The following is a 22154-nucleotide window of genomic DNA, read 5'->3' on the forward strand; positions in this document are numbered from 1 at the left end:
AAAGAGCCGTCATTACCGAGTGGAGTTTTAAGACTGGACAGAGATGAGAAGGGGCTAAGTGGTTTTCCTTAGGTCTATGGTGCCATCTTTGTGGATTAGATACTTCTTCTAAAAGTTATTTACGGCAGGCCACTGAAACTCATAACAGAAAACACCAACTTGTGGTGCTACAGTCAAAGCACCTGGGAAACAGTGCTGGCTCTGAGCCCCTCTCTGTGAGGCAGTTTTCTTTTTTTGTGAAGTAGACCATGATGGCAGGGTCTTCCCGGCCCCCACCAGCACACAGACTGGAATCTCCCTCTCTAGGATAGTAGAGTCCAGCGATTCAAGGGGTTGCAGTTTGACTTTGAATCAGTCTTTGTGTCTTCTCCTCCCACAGCTTGTGAGCCACACACATTTGGCAGGACCTGTAAAGAGAGGTGTAGTGGACCAGAGGGATGCAAGTCTTACGTGTTCTGTCTCCCAGACCCCTATGGGTGTTCCTGTGCCACAGGCTGGAGGGGATTGCAGTGCAATGAAGGTAGGCCCCACTTACCCTGGGGACGGGGGAAGCTGCAGCGGTGCAGGGAGGGCATACAGTTAGCGGACATCACCAAATAGGAACATTGCTTGGTTATTTACTTATTCCTGGGTGCAGGGATTGCAATCCCAGGAGTTTTCAAGAAAAAGACATTATTTGGACAGTGAGACTCTGGACCTGGGAGTAGGTGTTTCTCATGCCCATCACCTATGGATGCCTTTATTTTCCTTGGGGTGCAGAAAATGAGATGGCGGTGGAACTCTGAACATAGTTTTGATTCCTTTTTACAATATTTTGATGTGGTTTGTGGGCTGTTGGAACTGTAAGATTTAATTGCCTTCTTTTAAAGAAATGGAGATTTAACATGCCTGGTCTCGACTGAAAAGTGAGAGATATCTCAGTTGCTCGTGGGTCAATTGGCTTACAGACTCTCTCTCTTACCCTGACTCCCCATCTTCACCCAATTTCTTGCCACAATTTCAACTTTTCAACTTGATTCAACCGATTGTCTTACTACCCAAAACTCCTTCTGCTGCCTCCAGATTTATTTCCCAGCAGTGACTCCTCAGCTCCCTGTGAGTCACTTCACACAAGGCTTACTATAGTGCTTGTTTGTTTGGGTGTGTAGAGATTGTGGATCTGATGGGCTTTTTTGAAAGCCGTTTCCACTCCCCACAAAGATGGGGTTCCCTGTCATGTGCCCATTTAGATTAGGCTTGAGTTGTCATGTTGATTTGCTGCTTTAAAAAAATAAATAAATAAAAATCGACTGATAATAAAAGAAAAAAAAAGATTTAAAGTTCAAAAGTAAAGGTAACCCCTGTTACTTCGTGGACCGTACTCAAGAACTAATAATTGCTACTGCCAAATTCATTAACAAATCCATTATCTCAGACTCCTGTTTGTGTGTATGCGAACCCTTGAGATCTATGCTCACCAAATTTGAGGTATACAATGCTGTATGCCTGCCTGTACTTGCAACACCACACCTCTAAGAAGGTACTCAAGCCGCACAACTAAAACTTTGTACCCTTGACTAACATCTCCCCACTTCCGCCATCGATCCCTGGAAACCACTGTCCCATGCTTCTGTTTCTTTAGATTCCATCTACAAGAAAGAGCGTACAATATCTGTTCTTTTCTGCCTGGCTCATTTAGCTCAGATAATGTGCTCCAGATGCATCCATGTTGTCAAAATTAGTCTTGGAATTTCCTTCCCTTGTGAGGTTTTCTCTCTCATAAACATACACACACGCACATGCACACACAATCCATTTTATTTCTAGAATTTCTGTATTGTATGGTAATTGTGTGATTACTTGCTTGTTTTAAGGGAGCTTCCAGGTATTATTTGATAGTTACATGCCCGTCATGAGTGTGTGAGTGTTCTTTTCTTTATATCACCCACATTTGCTAACTTTTGTCGTATCAATAACAGCCATTTTAACAGATACAAGATCATGTTGCATTGAGATTTTAATTTGTGTTTCCTTGAAATTTTCTGACTGTGGGCTGCCAGTGATCAGACCAGGGCCATGTGCATGTTGAGTTGGATCACTTACCTTTCCCTGATGACCAGTGTTATCAAACGTGTTTCCATGTACATACAGGTCATCTATGCATCTTCTAAGAAGTTCTTTTGTTGGAACTTTGATATAGATTGTGCTGACTGAGCTGAAAATGCAAAGCTGCCTCTTGGCTCCTTGAACACATTGTCAAGTTAAAACTATCCACCAGGAAAAAAACCAAGGGACAATATTGCTTTTAAGTCAGTTGACAAGTAAAAGTAATGCTATCGTTGACCAAAATAAGACCAGCCCACTAGCAGAAGCCAATCACCGTCTACCATTGTTGTCCGAGGAAGTACAGTCCGCACAGGAAATGTACAGTTCCTGCTCCCCTCCAAGGAGCTTGCAAAGTTCAGGAGTGCAAACAAGGGCAAAAATACTCTGTTGTGAGGAGAAAATAAGGAACAAGGAAAGACAACCAACAGCATCACAAATTCTCTTATTGTAGTTTTTAGTAGTTTAACAGATATTTTTCCTAATATTTGCCCCTCCTTGCTGTTTCCTGAAATATCAGATGTGTAAATGTCAACAGATTGGGGGAAACCTAAAGCACTATTTCTGTTTTTTAAAGCTGTTTCTTTTGTATATGTGTATGTGTGTGTGTGAATGTGGGCATGCCTACATGTAGACATCAGAGGGAAACTTCCGAGAGTCAACTCTCTCTTTTTACCACGTGGGCCCCGGGCTCAAATTTAAGCCGTCAGTCTTAGCAGCAAGTGCCTTTGCCCACTGAGATACCTAACCCAATGATTCTCAACCTGTGGGTTGTGAGCCCTTTGGGGGTCACATATCAGATAACCTACATATCAGATATTTACATTATATTTCCTAACAGTAGTAAAATTACAGTTATGAAGTAGCAACGAAATAATTTTATGGTTGGGAGAAACTATAACATAAGGAACTATGTTAAAGGGTCACAGCATTAGGAAGGTTAAGAACCACTGAATCCAGTCCTACAGCACAGTCTCTGCAGTGGTTTTTCTACAGTGGTCTTTCCACACTAAGGAGTTTCACCTTAAGCTATTGTTCCAAGGGCCCTTCCATCCCTTTCTTCCTTTTCTTCAGATTGAATGTCTGAGGATATAGCTTCAAATTTGATGTTTTCTTTTTCCATCTCCACCGTGTCTGAGTTCACATAGCTTTCTTGTAGTTTAGATACAGGAGTTATCTTAGTTGCTTTCCTATAGCTGTTTTAAAAAAAATACCCTAAAAAAGCAACTTAAAAAATAAAGGGTTCGTTCTGGCTTATAATTGAAGAGTACCTTCCGTGTGGTGGGGACATCAAGGCAGCAGGAGCTGGCCGCACTAGGTCACATGGCCCGCACAGTCAGAAGGCAGAAAGTCGTGATGCCTTTGCTCAGCACTCTTGATCCTTTTTCTGTCCTAGGATCCCAGCTCCTAGGATGGGGCCTCCCACGACTGGCTGGTCCTCCACCCGCAGTCCACCTTAGCAGCCCATTCCCTCACAGGCACACCCTGAGCGGCTCATTCCCCAGGTGTTCTAGGTCCCATCAAATTGATAGTTGAGATTAATAATCAATTAATAATCACTGTTTTCTCATTGTAGTTTTTTAAGGGGTATTTTCACATTTCTCTGCTGAAATTTCTCCTTGTCGTGGGTGTACTTTCTGTGACCTCATTTATCATAGTTATTTATACTTGATGTAAAAATCGTGTCTTCTCTTTCTAATGTTAGATCCTTGCAGTTAGTTGCTATTAAGTTTTCCTTTTTTTAAAAAAACAACTGAACATAGGTCTCTATTGCTTCTTATGTTGAGCAATTTGAAATTTTACCATGAGCACCTAATGTTACACTGTAGGGATTCTGGAGTATGCTACATCCTTTAGGGGGAATGCTCATTTTGCTTTGTTCTATTTTAATAGGCAACTACCATGGTAGGACTCAAGCTACAGGCTGTGACTCCTGGCCATCAGGTCAAACTCTTCTGTTAGTTCACTTTGTCTGGGCTTCTCTCACTAGGCTGAGCATGCGTGATTCAGGGTTAGCCAAAGAGCTGAGTTTTCTTTCTAACTCACTATTTCTGATTTCCCTTTTCTCTCCAGCTACTGATTTCTCCAAATCTCTCCCACAGTTTGTCAGGTCAGTGAGATGACAGATATTTTTGTGTTTTATTCTCTCACACGGTGTCAGTATATCTCACATAGGGTTATACCCAACACTTAGGCAAAAAGCTGAAAAATGAGAAACACACCATTCCTGTCTTCCAAATTTCAATTCCCCTTTGGAAGTTCTATAGTTGCCTCTGCCCTACATACCTTCTCCAGTGATCTAGAGTAATTATTTTCTGAATATTGTATTTAGAAGAGTGTCCTGGTAGGAAATTACTGAGTTCTCTAGAAGCAAAACCGCTTAGCCTTTAAACCTCAGTAAATCTCACAAATGACACACTGCTGTTTATAAGTCAGAGAAGTTGATAGTGTGGAAGGAAACCAAAACTAGCCATTGAGGGCCTTAGTTTTCTTCCTTCCTCTATGCTAACATTGGTTTATGATATCTCTGTTTCCAGCATGCCCACCAGGTTACTATGGACCAGACTGTAAGCTCAGGTGCCGTTGTACCAACGCAGAGAGGTGTGATCGGTTCCAAGGATGTCTCTGCTCTCAAGGATGGCAAGGGTTGCAGTGTGAGAAAGAAGGTAAAGCAAGGTAACCTGTGGTCAGGGCGGTGCTCAGCGTATCTGAGGAGAGCCCCTCTGGTGCAATTCCTGCCCTGGCATCCTAACATCTTCTAGCTATTTCTTATATGCTCTGCGCATGTACACACACACACACACACACACAAACACACATGCACGCACGCGCACACACACAATGCATATACACCAAAATAAGACAACAACAAGAAACACCATTCTAATTCTTCCTAAGAATCTTTATTAGTTTCTTTCCTATTGCTGTGATAAGACACCATGGCCAAGACAATTTATAAAAGGAGTTCAATCTAGCCTATGGTTAAATTAAAAGAGACTCCAGGGGGCTAGAGTCTCTTTCTGATGGCAGAGTAAAGGCATAGCCACAGGTAGTTAGAATTTCAGGAAAGAGCTCACATCTTGATCCACAAGCAGGAGGCAGTACAGAGAGTAGGCTCATGGGGTCTTCTGTTCTCATTCAATATAGGCAGTGCTATTTTTATTTGACTAGCTAGATATTGCTTTGGAGAGTTTGTCCCTGTCGCTTTTGTGATGCAATTGTGTATAATTTAAATCACTCCTTTCTTCTTATTTGCATGTCACTTACAGACTTCCCAACCAATGAAAGAGCCCTCATACTTCCACACTGAGGCTCATGTTGTTGACCGCAAGGTTATGAGGCTCTCTCCTGAGGCTCATCCACTCATTCATTCATTCACTCATTCACGATCTGTCTATTTCTTTCTTTCTTTTTTTTTTTTTTTGCAATGGTACACTTTGAAAAGCAAGATGGGGACTGAAAGCTAGCTCTGGGGGAGTGTGTGGCTATGAAGACCATTTTAATATTGAGGCATTTCCCTTCCTTCCAAGTCCACTGAGGGAGCACAGCCCTGTGAAAGAAGAATGTGCACCATGGCTTCAGGAAGCCCTGAGCTTGAGGCTGAGTTTTGAGGTTCAGGCCCTTCTTCTCTAAAGCAGAGATGACAGAAGGGCCCTCAAGTGTACTACACAATGTTTAAAAAGAAATAGCTGAAGTTCTCGAGCACAGTGGCTTCTCTCTCTCTCTCTCGCTCTTCCTTCCTTCCTTCCTTCCTTCCTTCCTTCCTTCCTTCCTTCCTTCCTTCCTTCCTTCCTCCCTCCCTCCCTCCCTCCCTCCCTCCCTCCCTCTTTCTTTCTTTCTTTCTTTCTTTCTTTCTTTCTTTCTTTCTTTCTTTCTTTCTTTCTTTTCCTCTTGCTGTAGTAAACTACTCTGACAAAGCAATTTAAGAGAAAAAGGTTTTATTTTGGCTCAGAGTTCGAGGTAGGTCCCCATGATGGAGGCGTGGTCGAAGCATCAGGAGCTGAAGAGGATGGTTGCACCAAACCCCAGTCAAGATGGAGAGATCAGCCAATGGTAGCACTCTATTTGTTTTCTCCAGTTCAGGATCCCTAACAGGGACGGTGCCACTCACAGAGAGCGCACCTTTCCACCTCAGCCTATTCATCTCTTGCAGCATCTCTTGCAGCGTCTCTTGCAGAGTCTCTTGCAGACAAGTGCATAGATCCATCTCCTGGTGATTGTAAATCTTGTCAAGATTAACTCAGCTACAATGAGTGCTTGCTGGAGCAGCCATCACTGTTACGTTGAAGATTAGACTACATGGATCTAATATCTGTATTTTTTTTTTTTTGATTTAGGCAGGCCAAGGCTGACTCCACAGATAGAGGATTTGCCAGATCACATAGAAGTAAACAGTGGAAAATTTAACCCCATCTGCAAAGCCTCTGGTTGGCCACTGCCTACCAGTGAAGAAATGACGCTGGTGAAGCCGGATGGGACAGTGCTCCAGGTAAGCGCCATCCATTCCCCAGTATGCCCGCTTAGCAGCCTAAAATGGCTTCAATGCAGTCATCTGTCTCTGGAAGCTAGATTTTACTCCAGCTTAACCCGTCCCTGACTCACCGGTGTGTTGACAGCTGTGATAAGGTGACATGTTCCTGGGGTGCAGAGTTCACTTGCTGCAATCACTCAGACTTCCTCTGTGTGGGCAGCGCTGTGGTGCCATGTTGAGAATTTGCCATCACATTGGGGCTGTTAGCGCTAACTGTCAAGGATAGCCCCTGTCCTATAAATGTCCAGCTGTGTGTGGTGAACTATGGACCATGTCAGGCCATGTGAGGCCCTGCCTTCACGTTATCTCCATGTGTCTAAACCCTATATCAAAAAGAGCAGTGTGGCCTAGGGACCACACAGAAATATTTAAACCCATGAATCAGCAGCATTCTGGTACTATTAAGGCCTGAGCCTAGGGAAGGTCTCTCCCGATGCTATATGCCCATCCCGGACATGAAACAACAAATAAACCAAAATAAAACAAAGAAAATAGAGGGATAAAAACAAACAAAACACCATGATAAACACATATCCATTCAGAGACAGACACATGTGCCCACACAAAACCCAGAAAAACACAAAATCAGGCCAGGGGGTGGTAGTGCACACTTTTAATTCCAGTACTCAGGGAGGCAGAGGCAGACGGATTTCTGTGAGTTTGAGGCCAGCCTGGTCTACAGAATGAGTTCCAGGACAGTCAGAGATACACAGAGAAACCCTGTCTTGAAAAACCAAAATAAAAAAAAAATCCAAAAAAACAAAATCAGAAACCATAATAAAGTAAAAGACAAGTAAAGTGAAAAACAAAACAAAAAGCATTATGAGCAAAGCTTTTCCAAGAAATACCATTGAGTTCAACTTGTCTTGTCCTTGTATCATTGGGTACAGGGCCTCCCTTAAGTGTGGTTTGTCTACCCAGTGAGACTCCAATGGCGAAAATGATTTTTTCTTTGAAAGTGGCTGTCTGTTGGTGATAACTTCTAGTTTGGGCATGGGAGATTGTGTCTTCTTCCCCTCCCAGCACTGGGACCCCAGTGGTTTGTACCTGTGCAGGCCCTGTACATGCTGCCTCAGCGTCTGTGAGTTTATACATGCATTGGTTCCGTTGTGTCTGGAAGACACTGTTTCCTTGGTGTCTTCCATCCCCACTGGATCTGGTTTGATCACTATCATTTTGCAGTATAGATGGAAATTGTTAGGACTTCTACATTTTGTTTTTGCTTGATTTTTCTTTGCTGCCAATTAATACATGTGTGAGTCCATGTGAGTATACGAGACTATGTGCACTGTATAGGTTCAGGAGTATTATTTTCTGTCAGCACAGAGGCTGCACTTTAATCTACTGTTGTTTTAGCAGTGATTGCATCTCTGAAGCTACTGTCTGCTTTTCTGGCAGTGGCCCAACGGCTCAGGCCATGTCTGGCAGGAATTCTCTCCCCGTAGGCACCAGCTCTGTCACTGCCACCAAATATGGTTTTTAATTAACTGTCTATTGTTCTATTTATCAATTAGACCCAGGAGTTAGAGGCTAGGGTGAAAACCTGTTAGCTCAGAGAGGCTGACTGGCAACCAGCTGAAAGAGATCATCCTTCATTTGGTCAAACCAAAAAAAAAACAACAACAACAAAAATAAAAACCAAGACCCAGCAACAACAACAACAAAAAAAAAATAATAAAGACCCACCCCACTCAAAGGCCCTCCCTACCACTTCCTATGCACTCTGTTGTCTTCCAGGTTCCCTCTGACTCTACGTGATTATTTTCTGTCAATTAGTTGCTAACTCAGCCCCCTGACCCAAGGTTGACTTTATTTCATTAGCACAAACACAGACAATGTTCATAGTGTGACCGAACATCCCGCAACACAGGAGCTCGAGGAGGCCAAAGAGGGCATCAGCTCCCCTAGGACTGGAGCTCTAATTTGTTGTGAACTGCTGTGTGAGCGCTGTGTACTGAACTCATGCAATTTGAAGGAACAATAATGCTCTTAACCTCTCCAGGTCTCCATCCCCTTTTGCAGTTTTGTTATTTGTGGGTTTTTCAAATATAAATTTGGGGGGTTTTCTTTTTCTTTTTTTAGCTCTGTTAAGAATTTCGTTGGTATTTTTATAGAGATGGCATTGTTTGCTTTGGATGGTATGAACCTTTTAACAGTGCTTGTTCTTAATCGTGAGCACAAGCTGTCCTTCCACATCTTCACCAATAATTGGCTCTTTCCATTATAACAGTCTTTCATCCCGAAGACTCCTAGTTCTATACTGAATAAGAAGGGAAATAATTGAATGCCCTTGTCTTTTCCCTAATTCTAATGGAAATGATTTACATATTTCCCCACTTAATATAATACCAAATATAGATTTCTTATGTATAACTTTTTTTTATTTTGGTATATATTTCTTCTATTTTGAATTTCTTCAGGACTTTTAAAATAAGAGATGTTGGATTTTGGTAATTCTTTTCTGCTTCTGGAGATGACTGTTCTTGAGTGTCCATGATGTATAATTTTCTTACTTTGTTGTGATGTTGTATGGTTTAGGTATTAGATAATTCTAGCTTGGCAAAAGACTCTGGTAATGTTCCTCCCTTGTCTATTTTATGGGACTGTTTGAAAGAATACTGGTGTTAGTTATTCTTTGAAGGTTTGGTGAAATCCATCAGTGAATCCATCTAGACTTGGACTTCCTTAGGGGGGAGATTTTTTATTACTACTGTAGTAGAACTGCTTGTTATAGATCTGTTTAAACTATTAATCTCATCATGGTTTAATTTTCATAGATCATATACATATAAACATTCATATATTTCTCTTAGATTTGCTAGGTGAGTGGATGTCTTTGCCAGTGTTCTATTGCTGTGAAGAGACAGCATGCCCACAGCAACTCTTATAAAGAAAAGCATTTAACTGAACCATGCTTATAGTTTCAGAGGTCCATTCTCTCATCACGGTAGGAAGCAAGGAGGCACTTGGATAGGCATGGAACAGTTCTAAATCCCATCTGGATCCATAGGCAGCAGGAAGAGAGAGATTCTGGGCTTGGCTTAAGCTCTTAAAAACATCATAGCCCACCCCCAGTGATACACTTCCTTCAAGGCCACACCACCTATCCAACAAGACCACACATCTTAATTCTTCTCAAGTAGTGCCACTCTCTGATGACTAAGCATTTAAATGTATGAGCCTATGTATGGGGGCTGTTCTTATTCAACCACCACAGTAGAATATATAAAGTAAGATAATAATTTTCTTCATTTAGGTATCTACTGTAATATTTCTTTTATCTCTAATTTTATTAATTTGGGTTCTCCTGCTTAATTTGGCTGTCTATTTTGTTAATATTTTTAAAGAACCAATTCTTGGTGGTTTTTCTTTCATTCTCTGTATTGTTGTTGTTGTTCTTGGTTTCTATTCATTAGAATGCCCTGATCTTAATGATTTCTTATCATCTACTGACTTGGGGGTCTGGTTTGTTCTTGTTTTTCCATAACTTCAGGGTGTATCATTAAGCTAGGGGTTATTCTCTTTTGTGGTGATGTGCATTTCTTGTTCATGCTAAATACATGTTTCCTGCTTTTGATTGTTTGTTTTTTGAGACAGCGTTTCTCTGTGTAACAGCCCTAAATGTCCTGGAACTTCCTTTGTAGATCAGGCTAGCCTCGAACTCACAGAGATCAATTTGCCTCTGCCTCCCAAGTGCTGGGATTAAAAGTGTAAGCCACTACACCTGATGTAGTTCCTGGATTTTTTTCTTTATAGTATCTACTAGTCTATGTTCTTTAAATGGGAAATTGAGACTATTAATATTCAGAGTTAGTATTTAAAGGTGTGTATTGATTGATGCCATTTCATTGATTTTGTAATGTTTGGTATTTTTCTTCTCTCTTGATTAAATATTATGCTAGTATGACTTTAAGTCTTTCCTATCACTTTGTGGGTAGGTTTGTTTTTCTTTTCAGTATTCCTTTAGTATTCGGTGTTAATTCAAGCATTTTCTGTAAAATTGTCTAAGTGGTCATAAATTCCTTTAATCTATTTCTTATTGTTGAAAGTTTAAATTTTCTTTGATGACAGATAGCTTTGTTGAGTATAGTTTTCTGGGTTGGTAGTTGTCTTTCAGGACTTGAAATATTTCAAGTTCTCTGAACTTCAGTTTCAGTAGAATATCTGCTGTTATTATTATAATAGGTCTGTTTTTATATGAGACATGGTATTTCTCTCTTGCTACTTTCAATGATCTCTCTTTGTCCTAAGTATTTAGTGTTCTTAATTATAGCAGAACAAGGAGGTTCTTTTATGATCTGTTTGTGTGGTGCCTAAATGACCTCCGTATCTGAACTGGCATCTCTTTCCCTAGCTCTGGGAATTATTCTATTATAATTCTTTTGAAAATGTTTTCTATGCCTTTACAATGAGATTCTTTCTCCATGCCTATAAACCACAGATTTGGCCTTATCAGAGTGTATTGAAATTCCTGGTTTTACCTTCTTACTAATTTGTCTTTGTCTTTGTTTGATTTCAATTATTACAGTCTTCATCCTTCAGTTTTAGATATTCTGTCACTCCTTGTCCCAGGCCATTTCTGAGACTTTCCACAGTTTTTTTTAATTTGACCCTGATTTTATTTCCAGCATTTCAGACAGTTTTCCTATTTCTTTGTTTGAATTCTTGTTTCACACCAGTCATCAAAATTCATTCAATCAAAAACTGTTTCAAGATCTGCTGATTTGTGTCTTTGAACATACTTATAATCATTATTTTGAGTTCTTTATCTGGAATTTTGTAGCTCACTCCCACTTGATAGCCATTATTGGAAGATTAGTGATGTTGTATTTTGGAGAAGGTACATTGACTTAATTTTCACGTTTCTTATGTTACTGTGTTATGATTTACAAATTTATCTTATTTTATTTTCTGCCTTTTTTTTTAAAGTAGCTGTGTTCTTCAGTTTAAGTATTTATAATATTCAAGTAGTACTTGGATGTCATAGAATTGAGATGTAGAAAATAGCTCTTTGGAGTGTCTGGTTTAAAATCTAAATTATTTCTGAGCAGGTTACTAACTGTGAGAACAACCACAGCACCTGAATATCTCCACTGTGCAAATGTTATACTAGTCAATGCACAATACCTGCCCCTTTTTTTCAATAGCTGTTGGGGATATGTAACCAAGATTAACATGGGTGTATTTGAATTTCATTTAATAATATTAGGAGTGGGATGGTGAGTGAAGATAAAGAGAAGTCAACTAGATCGACTTTGAAAAGAAAAAATCAAGTTGATAAAGAAGCTAGAAGGGGAAAGTTAGATATTGCCTACACCTACACAGAGACTTCAGAGATTGTTAAAGCTATGAAAAGCTGTGTTTAAGAAGGGAAAAGAATAAAGGATAAGGATGAGAGAAAGAGGAAAAATCATAGAAATAAGGAGAGCATGGCTCATGAGGTCTTGCTGAAGGGAATAATGAAGAATGTCAAAAAGGATGCTATGTGGGAAGATAAAAACAGGTGTTAGAGGAGGCCACTTGTTTCGTTCCTGGCCGCTTAGCCCTGAAATAATCACACAGAAACTGCATTAATTAAATCACTGTTTGGCCCATTAGCTCTAGCTTCTTATTAGCTAACTCTTACATATTAATTTAATCCATTTCTACTCATTTGTGTATCGCCACATGGCTGTGGCTTACTGGCTAAAGTTCCGGCGTCTGTCTCCAGCGGGGCTACCGTGGCTCCTCTCTTGACTCCACCTCCTTTCTCCCCACATTCAGCTTAGTTTTCCCCACCTACCTCTATTCCCTGCGTAGGCCCAAGACAGTTTCTCTATTAATCAATGGTAATTACAGCATCCAGAGGGAAATCCCACATCAAACAGACCGTTATGTGACATATGTACGAGAGTGGAAACTAAATGAAGGAAAAGAAGAAATAGAAAGAATATGTCTAGAGTAAATTGTTGGCAGAGCTGCCCTGAGGTGAAAGATGAAGTTCTCACACTCTTCTGGCTCTAGCAGGTTCCAGACAGTACCGCAAGTGGGAGGAGCGAGGGGAATAGGAAGGAGGTTGTAGGTCCCTTCCTGCTAGTTCTTCTAGCCCTCTGCAGGGTCTCTTCTGGTCCTGCAGGTCAGTGTGTGAGACACGGCTTCTGCAGCTCTCTCCTGGGCAGTAGGCAGGGCCTGTAGCTGGACTCTGATGTGTGCTTTCCTGCAGGGATGTCCCTGGCTTTAGAAAGTTCATTAGAAAACTTCACCTCTTGCAGACTAAGAACTTACTGTGTACTTTTTTTTATTTAGAATATTTTTTAAAAACTTAATTATTTTTTAAATTTTTATTTTACATTCGAACCACAGTTTTTACTCCTACCCCTCCTCCTGTCCTCCCTCGCCTCCCCTGCAGGCCACCCCCCATTTACTCTTCCCAACGGGTAAGGATACCCATGGGGAATCAATAAAGTCTGGCATATTAAGTTGGGTCAGGACCAAGTTTCTCGCCACTGCTTTAAGGCTGAGCATGGCATCCCACCCTGGGCTCAACAAGCTAGCTCATGCACCAGGGATATATCCTGGTCCTACTGCCAGGGGCCCCTCAGATAGTCCAAGCTTCACTACTGTCTCTCATATGGAGAGCCTAGTTCAGTCCCATGGAGGCTCCACAGCTGTCGGTCTAGAGTTCATGAGTTTCTATGAGCTTGGTTCAGCTGTCTCTGTAGATTTCTCCATCCTGACCTTGACCTCCCTTGCACATATATTCCCTCCTCCTTCTCTTCAACTGGGTTCCTGGAACTCGGCCTGCTGCTTGGTTGTGGATCTCTGCATTTGGTTCCATCTTCCTGTGTATTCTTTACACTGTTTTCTTTCCCTGAGTTTTAATGATGAGGCTTCTACCTCGCCATAGTCTCCAGAAGTCCTAAACACAGAGCCGGTTCAGTGACTATTTTGCTACTTGTTTTCCATCTTTGTTACAGATCTCTCTCTTTCTCCTTTCTTGTGTTTTTGTTTTGTTTTGTTTGTAGCAAAGTGGTTTTCTTCAGTGACATGTTATAGTTCCTAATTATTTTTTGTTTATCTATTATAGAGTTTTGCTTTGTGGTTACAATGAGGCTTGGTGATATTTTTTGTATAAGTGTCTGTTTTCAATGTTGTCAACTTAACATTGTTTATAAATAAAAGAAAAGAAATAGGGAGAGAAAAACACAGACACAGAGAAGCCACGTCTGTACAGATGTGCGTGTCATGGCTGAAAGGTTAGACCTTGTTTCACAGAGCTCACATTTGGGCAAGGTCAATGATGCCTTACCCCATCCATACCTCCAGCTGCCACTCAGCACCTACCATGGCTTGAATGCAAGCCAGCATGGAGGAGGTTTTTAGTTCAGTGCCAGCCTGTCCACTCTGTGTCTTATAACCAAGCTATGAGGTATTTTCTCTAGTTCTGGTAGGACGAGAACTGTTGTCTGGGAGTTTTGGGGGCCTCCCAGGCTCACTCCTGTGGAGGTGTTTCGTACTGGGAATTGGGATCCAAGTTAATATTTCACTATTTCCAAGGGCAGCAGTGTCCAGTCATGCAAGGCAACTTCTTTCAATTGCGTTTTGATTTTTTTCATGTGTGTTACAATAAAACAGCATCTCCTATATGGCTTTTTTTATACTCTCTTTATTCCCAGCTAACCTTGTCTCTCCTTGTAGCTCATTTCTCTAATCCTCCCACCTCACTTGCTTTAATCTTACCATTCAGTAGTTTCTCTCTTCCTTTTCTTTTTTCCTGTGTCCGACTACCTCCCTCCTCTTCTTAGTTTCCTGGCTTCTGTAAGTTCTCCATGTAAAGCAAACAGAACTAAAGAGTTGAAGCTGAGACTCACATATGAGAGAGAACATAGGAGTTTGTCCTTCTGGGCCTAGGTTACCAAAGGGTTCTCTTTGGTTCTGAGCCTCACTGTGGGGGTCCCCTTATTTTGTATAATGCCTTGGTACCTATCTCTCTCTTTCTTCTCAGCACACGGTCTATGTTGTGATGTTGTGATGCTTTGGCTAAGAGAACAGCAGGGTAGGCAGTAGCCATCAGCACTGTGATGCTGGGTCACCCTGGGAGCCCACAGCCATCTAAGACCAGGATATCATAGGGGCGGGGCCAAGGCACACTTTGCTGTGAGCTAGCTACTGCTGGGGTGCACTCAGCTCACTGCAACCCCTCAGAGTTGATACTGGCCCAAAGTGAACTCCAAATAACTGGAGCCATGGATCCTCACCTGGCAAACAGGGTAAGCCTGGAGGCTTTGTTTGCAGCCAGTAGCCTGAGGACAGGCCCCATGTTTGATTTCCAAGCCACAATTCCATCTCCAATGGGAGGCCTCTTACTGTCTAATGTGCTCAGCAAAGTCAAGGGAGGGGTGGTGGAAGAAATCCCTGGGCTGCTCGGGCAGACAGATGTTCCATTAGACCAGCATCTGGTTGGTATAACTTCAAGGGTCTGCACAGTCTTGAGGATTTGTTTGAGGCACATACTCTGGCTCTAAATGATGCAACTGAAACATAAGTCTGTTTCATAAGTCTACTGGGTGCCAAGTCCAGAGGCCCTGTTCTTAAGCACTGATCTCTGGGTATGGGAATTTGGGATCCACCTAGTGCCTGGTCACACTGTTTAGCACTGAGCTCCAAGGCAAGGTCCTATGCCCACATTCCTTCCCTGCTCATCAGTAGAGATGGAATCTTGCTCTTTGCTGTGGCCCAAAGGTTGGGTGATGGAGGCAGTTCTTGAAGAACAACGGTCCAACAATTTAGTTTACAGAGAACATACTGGCAGAGGCCATGAGGCTCTGCCTGACACTGAGTTTCACTGTGATGTGCCTGGTGCTAGCTCAAGTCTAAGGCTTGAACTTGATTCCCCCACGCAAGTGGGAGGAATCTCTTTCCACAGTGTGCTGCTTGGAGTTGAGGGAACTCAAAGTAAGTTTACTTCCCACCTTCAACAGTATACCTTTTCATATTTTCATGGTAAAGCCAGATACTGGTTTCCCTCAGCTGACTCCCTCAGCTCCCATGAAGGCAATTTGGAGAAGGAATAGTTCTTTGGGTTTATTGCTCTGTGAAGAGACCAGGGCTGGAGCGTCTAATTCAGCTGTTTTCCTGGTCTTCTACCCATAACATTTTATCATTGTCTGCCTCATGTCTACACAGTAGGGAACTGGATGGGTAATTGAGGAAGTAGACAAAAGGAAGAAAGACACATGTGTCTTTAGATTCATGTGTCTTTTCCCATTGCACCATATGCAACAGCCCCTCAAATACGCAGGGGACTACTTGGTCCTTCCATCCTGCCATCTCTGTATTAGACTAGAAGAGAAAAAAATGCTATGCAGAGCAGTTTTTAAAAGAATTAAACTCCTTGATGGTAAGTGTTTATTCCACACTTCCAAACACAAATACAACAGCAGGATCTGGGAGGGCAGCAGTCCAGTATAAACTTTTGGGGCTGCTACAATAGCTTTGGAAATAAGCCAGTGATTATATTAGCATTGTACTTGGCTCCTCAGTCTCTCCTAGAAAACTTCCTGCTAAACAATGAGCTGGAGAGTGTGTTATGGACCTTTGTGTTTAAGTAGCCCAAGAAATGTGAATATGTTTTTCTGTGTTCGACTCTTCCAGGCAAATTACTTCAACCATACAGATCTTTTCTCAGTGGCCATATTCACCATCGACCGAATCTTCCCTCCGGACTCAGGAGTTTGGGTCTGCAGTGTGAACACGGTGGCTGGGATGGTGGAAAAGCCTTTCAACATTTCCGTGAAAGGTACATTTCACTGGCTATGGTAAGGGTATGCTCTTGAAGCAGTGATAGGGCTTGGCGGGTCATGGAATAAATTTTAGATTTTAAGCCTTCCCAAAATCAGAACCCACTGAAGGGTTGTGGCAGTGGCTATTTTAAAGAATTACTTTTAGTGTAAATAGCAGTAAGGAGGCAGAACCGAATCAGAGCTCTTAGAGAGGTAACTATGAGATTAAATCCAGCAGGGAACTTCCAGGGGCAGATCCTCCTTCCCCACTTGACAACAATAGCAAACCCCTAAAATGCAAGGATGAATCTGACTGCTAACCTTTTATTCAGTTCTTCCAAAGCCCCTGCATGCCCCAAATGTGATTGACACTGGACACAACTTTGCCATCATCAACATCAGCTCTGAGCCTTACTTTGGGGATGGACCCATCAAATCCAAGAAACTTCTCTACAAACCTGTTCATCAGTATGAGGCCTGGAGACATATTCAAGGTAAGATCTGCATACAAGAGGCACCAGCAGGAGGTGTATGCCAGGAAAAAGATTTCCCCCACATATGAAAATCTCCTTCTACCCTCATTCGCCCACGCTGCATTTAAGACTATTTTGGTACACGAAGAGGCCATGAAAGTTCCAGAAATGACTTCCCAAATGCTGCTGAGCACTTTGGGACACAGATGTAGCCATATCGTGGGTTACTATCTGTATCTGCGCTCCTTTCCAGGCCCCTGAGCCTCCAGCTGTGGTTTAAGAATGATATCATGCCTGGCCGTGGTGAAAAGTGTGTGTTTCTACCATGGGAACAAGAAAGTCCAGGGCCACGCTGGAAAAGTTGAGGTGCTTAGTCTGCCCTAACCTTGAGCACAGTTGTTTCTGCTCTGCTAGATTTTCTTCCTTCTCATTTCCTACCTTGTTTTATCCTGAATACTCCTAATACAAAGGGTTTTATGAAAATTTGAACCTGGAAGAGTTTAGTCTGTGGCGGACAGGATTGTACTTGGGGTAGGAAAAAGAGAGGCAGTGGCGGTGAGAGCTGCCTGCCCCTTCCTGTTTCTGGGGGGAAAAAAAGAATGCAGCAAACAGACAAAAGATGATGAATGTCATGAAAAAGATAAATGTATCCTAAAACATGTAATTTTTATTTGCTGTGTAATAATGTAAAACAATAATTTTTTTTAAAAGTAAGTAAAAAATAAATAAAGCGTTACCAGTTGCTCATGCTGTCCTAACTGGGCCATCTTGCAGGCAGCCAATCATCAGTGCCCTGCTGGTGGGCAATGTGGATCCGGCCACTCCTAATTTCAGCAGGTTATGCCCTACACGTCTCTTAAATTTCCTTTGTTTTATTGATATAGACACTTGAAAAAGTTATAAAAATAAGACAAAGAGGACCAGATAACTGGCTCAGTGGTTAAGAACAGTCTTGCTGATGCAGAAAGAGGACTTGGGCTCAATCTCCAGGACCCACATGGTGGCTCACATCTGTGTGTAACTCCAGTCCCAGGGGATTAGAGTCACTCTTCTGACCTCCAAGGGCACCAGGAGCCCACATGGTACACTTATATATGCAGGCAACAAACCCATACACACACACACACACACACACACACACACACACACACATCTAAAGATATAAGAAAAACAGGGGTTTGGCTCAATAATGCAGCTGAGCTTGACATAGTGAATAGACAGACAGCATTGTTTATTACCGAACTCCTTGGATTCCATTGTAGACCCGGCCCAAACTTGGAATCTCAAGGATCTAAGGTTGCTTTGTAGCTTTTCTGTTTTCAACAACAATAGTTGGTGTGTGTGTGTGTGTAATATGGTTTTAATAATAAAAATGATCTTCTAAGAACTGTTAAAGATAGTTCACGTTTTTCTAACCAATAAGCAGTTTATCATAAGGTAAACCAGAAGTTAAACTTTGCAACATCCACAGATATGAAGACAGAGATGAACTGACTAATGGTTAAGAGCAAAGTGCATGCTGGCTGTTTGTGGAAACTGGAACCCTCGTTGTGAGGATACGGCTATTAGAGATCCATTGTCTGCTAACATTAAACAAAAACCTTCTGAGCCTTTTTTTTTTCTCTTGACAGCTTGATTGCAATCAGTGTGTGTCCTTGAAAAGAATGAAAATAGCATTATTTTATATTATGTTAATCGACCCTCCCAAGTCTGGCATCCTGTATGGTAGATTTGTGAGACTTAATTTTGCAATTGAAAATGTAACAATGTAGACATGGCCTAGACATATACGTGCTAATGTCTACCCTGAAATCTGGACATACCCGTTCAAAGGCCTAAATTCCCTTCCATTGGAAACAGTACATCCTTGAAGATGGAATTACCTCTTTATTTCACCAAGGCACTGCTTTTTAAAAACCTGGTTTAGTTCCCCTTGCAGAAGCAGTCACTCTGGTTTAAGGAACATAACAGGGACCAAACTGAAGGTTTCTGCGCTTTCTCTCTGCCAGTGATGAACGAGATTGTCACACTCAACTACTTGGAGCCTCAGACTGACTACGAGCTGTGTGTGCAGCTGGCCCGTCCTGGAGAGGGTGGAGAAGGGCATCCTGGACCTGTGAGACGATTCACAACAACGTCTGTCGGTCAGTTGAAGCCAACAGCCATTTATTCCTGAGCTGGGTGGGAGCGGGTAGGAAGGGGAAAGAGGAAGGAAGACCAGGAAGGGTGGTGTCTGCTGAGTGGGTGGGTGGAGACGGAGGTGGAAGGAGCTCGCTGTGGAACGGGTGGGAAAGTGACAGGAAGGCTCGAAACTTCAAGCCAAGCAGATCCTTTATTTGGGCTGGACTGCTGGTCTGTCTCCCTGGGGGAGGGGGACTGTGACCATCCCCGGGACAGAGGAGGAAGCAGATGAGCCTGCAGGAAGGCAAGGCCATCCCTGAGGACTTGAGATTTACTTAGCAGCCACTGTGTTAAGCCTTGACTTCTGTATATCATCCCCCAGCTTCCTGTTTCCATCCCAAGGGACCATACCAGGCTTCTGCCACAAACACACTTCAGAAATACAAGTTTATTTATTTAAAAAAAATAATTTCTATTTTCAAAGTAATCCATGCCCATAGTTCAAACATCAAATAGAAGGAAAGGCTTTTGTCTGAAGAACAGTCCTCCTTGGGCTCCACCCGCCCCCTCCTTCGGCCCTGCTTCCTATCTATCAGCCTGTTTCCATGTTAAGCCGTTTCTTTCAGTGTTTACCTTCATGTTGCTAAGCCAGTCGTTCTAAGGTTAGTATCCATCAGAATCACCCAAATTCTTCTTTTTTAAGTTTGTTTAAAAAAAAATGCCGGACCCTACTCCAAGAATCTTTAAATTTTTTATTTATTATTTTGTGTGTTTGAGTGTTTTGCCTGCATGCATGTCTTTGCAAGGCATTCATGCAGCGCCTGTGGAAACCAGAGGGCCTCGGATCTCCTGGGACTGGAGTTACAGCTGGTTGTGAACCATCATGTGGGTTCTGGAGATCAAACCTGGTCCTTTGGGAAAAAAAGTCAGTGCTCTTAAGCCCTGAACTATCTCCCCAGCCCTCACCCACCCTGAATTTTTGATACAATAGGTTTGAAACAAGGTTATGGTTCAACAGTTAGGGGTCTCTCTCTCTCTCTCTCTCTCTCTCTCTCTCTCTCTCTCTCTCTTTCTTTCTTTCTCTCTTTTCTCTCTCTTGCTTTCCTATCCTCTCCTGTCATCTCCTCTCTTCTCCTCTCTTTTCTTTCTTCTTTGTTTCCAGAGAGGGCTTCACTCTACAGTCTAGGCCTGGCATTCACAACTTAGCCCGTGTTGACCTCTAGCTGAGGTCATCCTCACGTCTCAGCCTCTCCAGTGCTAGTCACAGTGAGTCACACCTACGGAGCTTTTCTTGATTTATTAGTGTTTTTCATGATCTCCTAGCCTTGCACTGTGTGGATGGAAGAGGAGCTCTCGATGTGTACACACTCTTTGATGCTAGCCTGCATTCCAGTTTCCTGCTACTTGATGCTCCTCTGAAACCCTAAAGTGACATGTGTAATATTCTCTTCCTGTCCTTTGACTTGTTCCGCGTGTTCCAGCATTGTTTCCCTATCTCCCAATGAGCGTTTTATAATAGCACGTTCTTCTGTGTTTTCTTTGCAGTACCCTGTGTTGTATAGCAGGGCATAGTTGTTTAGCTCTGCCTTATCTTCCTTGTCACTCAGAACAAGTTCCCAAGACACAGGAAGGAAAGGTGTGTTTTGACTCGTGGTTTCAGAGGATTTGCTCCACGGTCACTTATTCTATCTGTGTAGACAGAATATACTGGTGGAGGGAGCCCATGGCAAAGGGATCTTCTTCCTCTTATGGTAGACATGAAAAGCAGAGTAGTAGACAGGGCCAGGCACCAGACCACTCTGCATCCAGTAAGTTAATCATCGACGTATGTTTTATGTCTCAGTATTCTAGAATGTCCAAAAGCAGCCCCAGCCTCTGAGAGTCAAGCCTCTGGTACATGAGCTTTTCAGGGGACAATTGGCATCCAAACTACAATAGCTTCCAGACAAAGAAGCTTTTAGCTTGAAGCCCCAAAGCTTAGAGTCAGAGGTTTATTGCTCTAGACCCTTAAAGGCTTATGGCCCAGGGCTTAATGAACCAACACCTAGCACCTAAGTTACAGCTCTAGAACTTTGGCTGTTTGGTTCCTAGAGCCTTCATCTTAATAGTTATCTACTGCGACTTGTAGTCCTTGCAAGCACAGCTCTCACCCCCAGCTCCTTAAAACATGTCTCATAGTCCTCTATAGTCCCAGAGTCCCCGCCATCTCTCTCACCTTCTTAATACTCCCACTGTCCTCCCTTCGTACAGACTCTGACATTCATTTCTCTGTAAACTCTCTAGTAACTTCTAAGGGAACAATAAGAAACGGCAACCCACCCCTACAGAGTTTGTGATATATTTTTGATTATGTTGAACCCCTACTACATATATGTATATGAACCTGCTGCATATATATGCTATATATACAAACCCTGCTATATATATGAAAGGTTCACACACACACATGCCACACACACACACACACACACACACACACCCCTACTATGTCATTACACTGTACTTAGAGGCAAGTGGCAGTTAATTCTCCCTTAGTTTGGTATTGAATCCAAGGAGGAAGGCCACAATCTGACTCAAATGGAAAGTATTCATGGGACAGAACATGAAAAAAATCTCCCCAGACCAGCAGCTCTGCCCTCCCGTCCTCAGAATGCATTCCAGCCAGGATGCATTCAGAGGGCTCTTGGAATATGTCAAAGCACTTGTGGGGTCAGTGGAAAGGGAACCCTTGAAGGTGCCTCTTTCCCACCAAGTGAATTCTGCTGATGCTTGCTTTTCAGTTTGTCTGGCAGCAGTACTGTTTGTTCTGACTGAGGTGGGGAAGGCGAGGGATGCCTGGAGGGGGGCAGTGAACATGTTCTGAGCTCATTGCAGAGAAAAAAACAACTAAATCTGGGTGAAGGTAACTATGTCGCCAAAGGGAAGCTAACATAGAGATGGCTGCCTTTAAAGATCCTCCAACTACCCGAAGCGAAGGTGGAGGAATCTTACAAGTGTTCTGACACTCGCCTGTGTTGTGTCTTTATAAGCTGACTGAGGATGGCTTCTGTAGGGATTCAACCTCAGGCTAGCAGAAGGAGTAGACGTCACCTCTCTTCATTTTCCTAGATCCTGGTGATAGAATCAGTAAGACTTTCAGAAAGATGCCAAGGAGATGTGGGCCCAACCTTTAGTCTCTTTAGTCTA

General features: G+C 42.5%; 1 protein-coding gene across 2 annotated transcripts in view; it reads left to right on the forward strand.

The window, feature by feature from the left end:
- Tek (TEK receptor tyrosine kinase) overlaps positions 1 to 22154 on the forward strand; it is a 100855-nt gene that overhangs the window by 49673 nt on the left and 29028 nt on the right. For both annotated transcript variants that reach the window (XM_075945737.1, XM_075945738.1), the window contains exons 6-11: positions 380 to 520; positions 4620 to 4748; positions 6420 to 6571; positions 16247 to 16391; positions 16707 to 16868; positions 18857 to 18991. In XM_075945737.1, coding sequence (XP_075801852.1) covers positions 380 to 520; positions 4620 to 4748; positions 6420 to 6571; positions 16247 to 16391; positions 16707 to 16868; positions 18857 to 18991 — 864 coding nt within the window. The remainder of the gene's footprint in view (positions 1 to 379; positions 521 to 4619; positions 4749 to 6419; positions 6572 to 16246; positions 16392 to 16706; positions 16869 to 18856; positions 18992 to 22154) is intronic.

Source organism: Microtus pennsylvanicus, chromosome 13 (genome assembly GCF_037038515.1).
Source record: "Microtus pennsylvanicus isolate mMicPen1 chromosome 13, mMicPen1.hap1, whole genome shotgun sequence".
NCBI lineage: Eukaryota > Metazoa > Chordata > Mammalia > Rodentia > Cricetidae > Microtus > Microtus pennsylvanicus.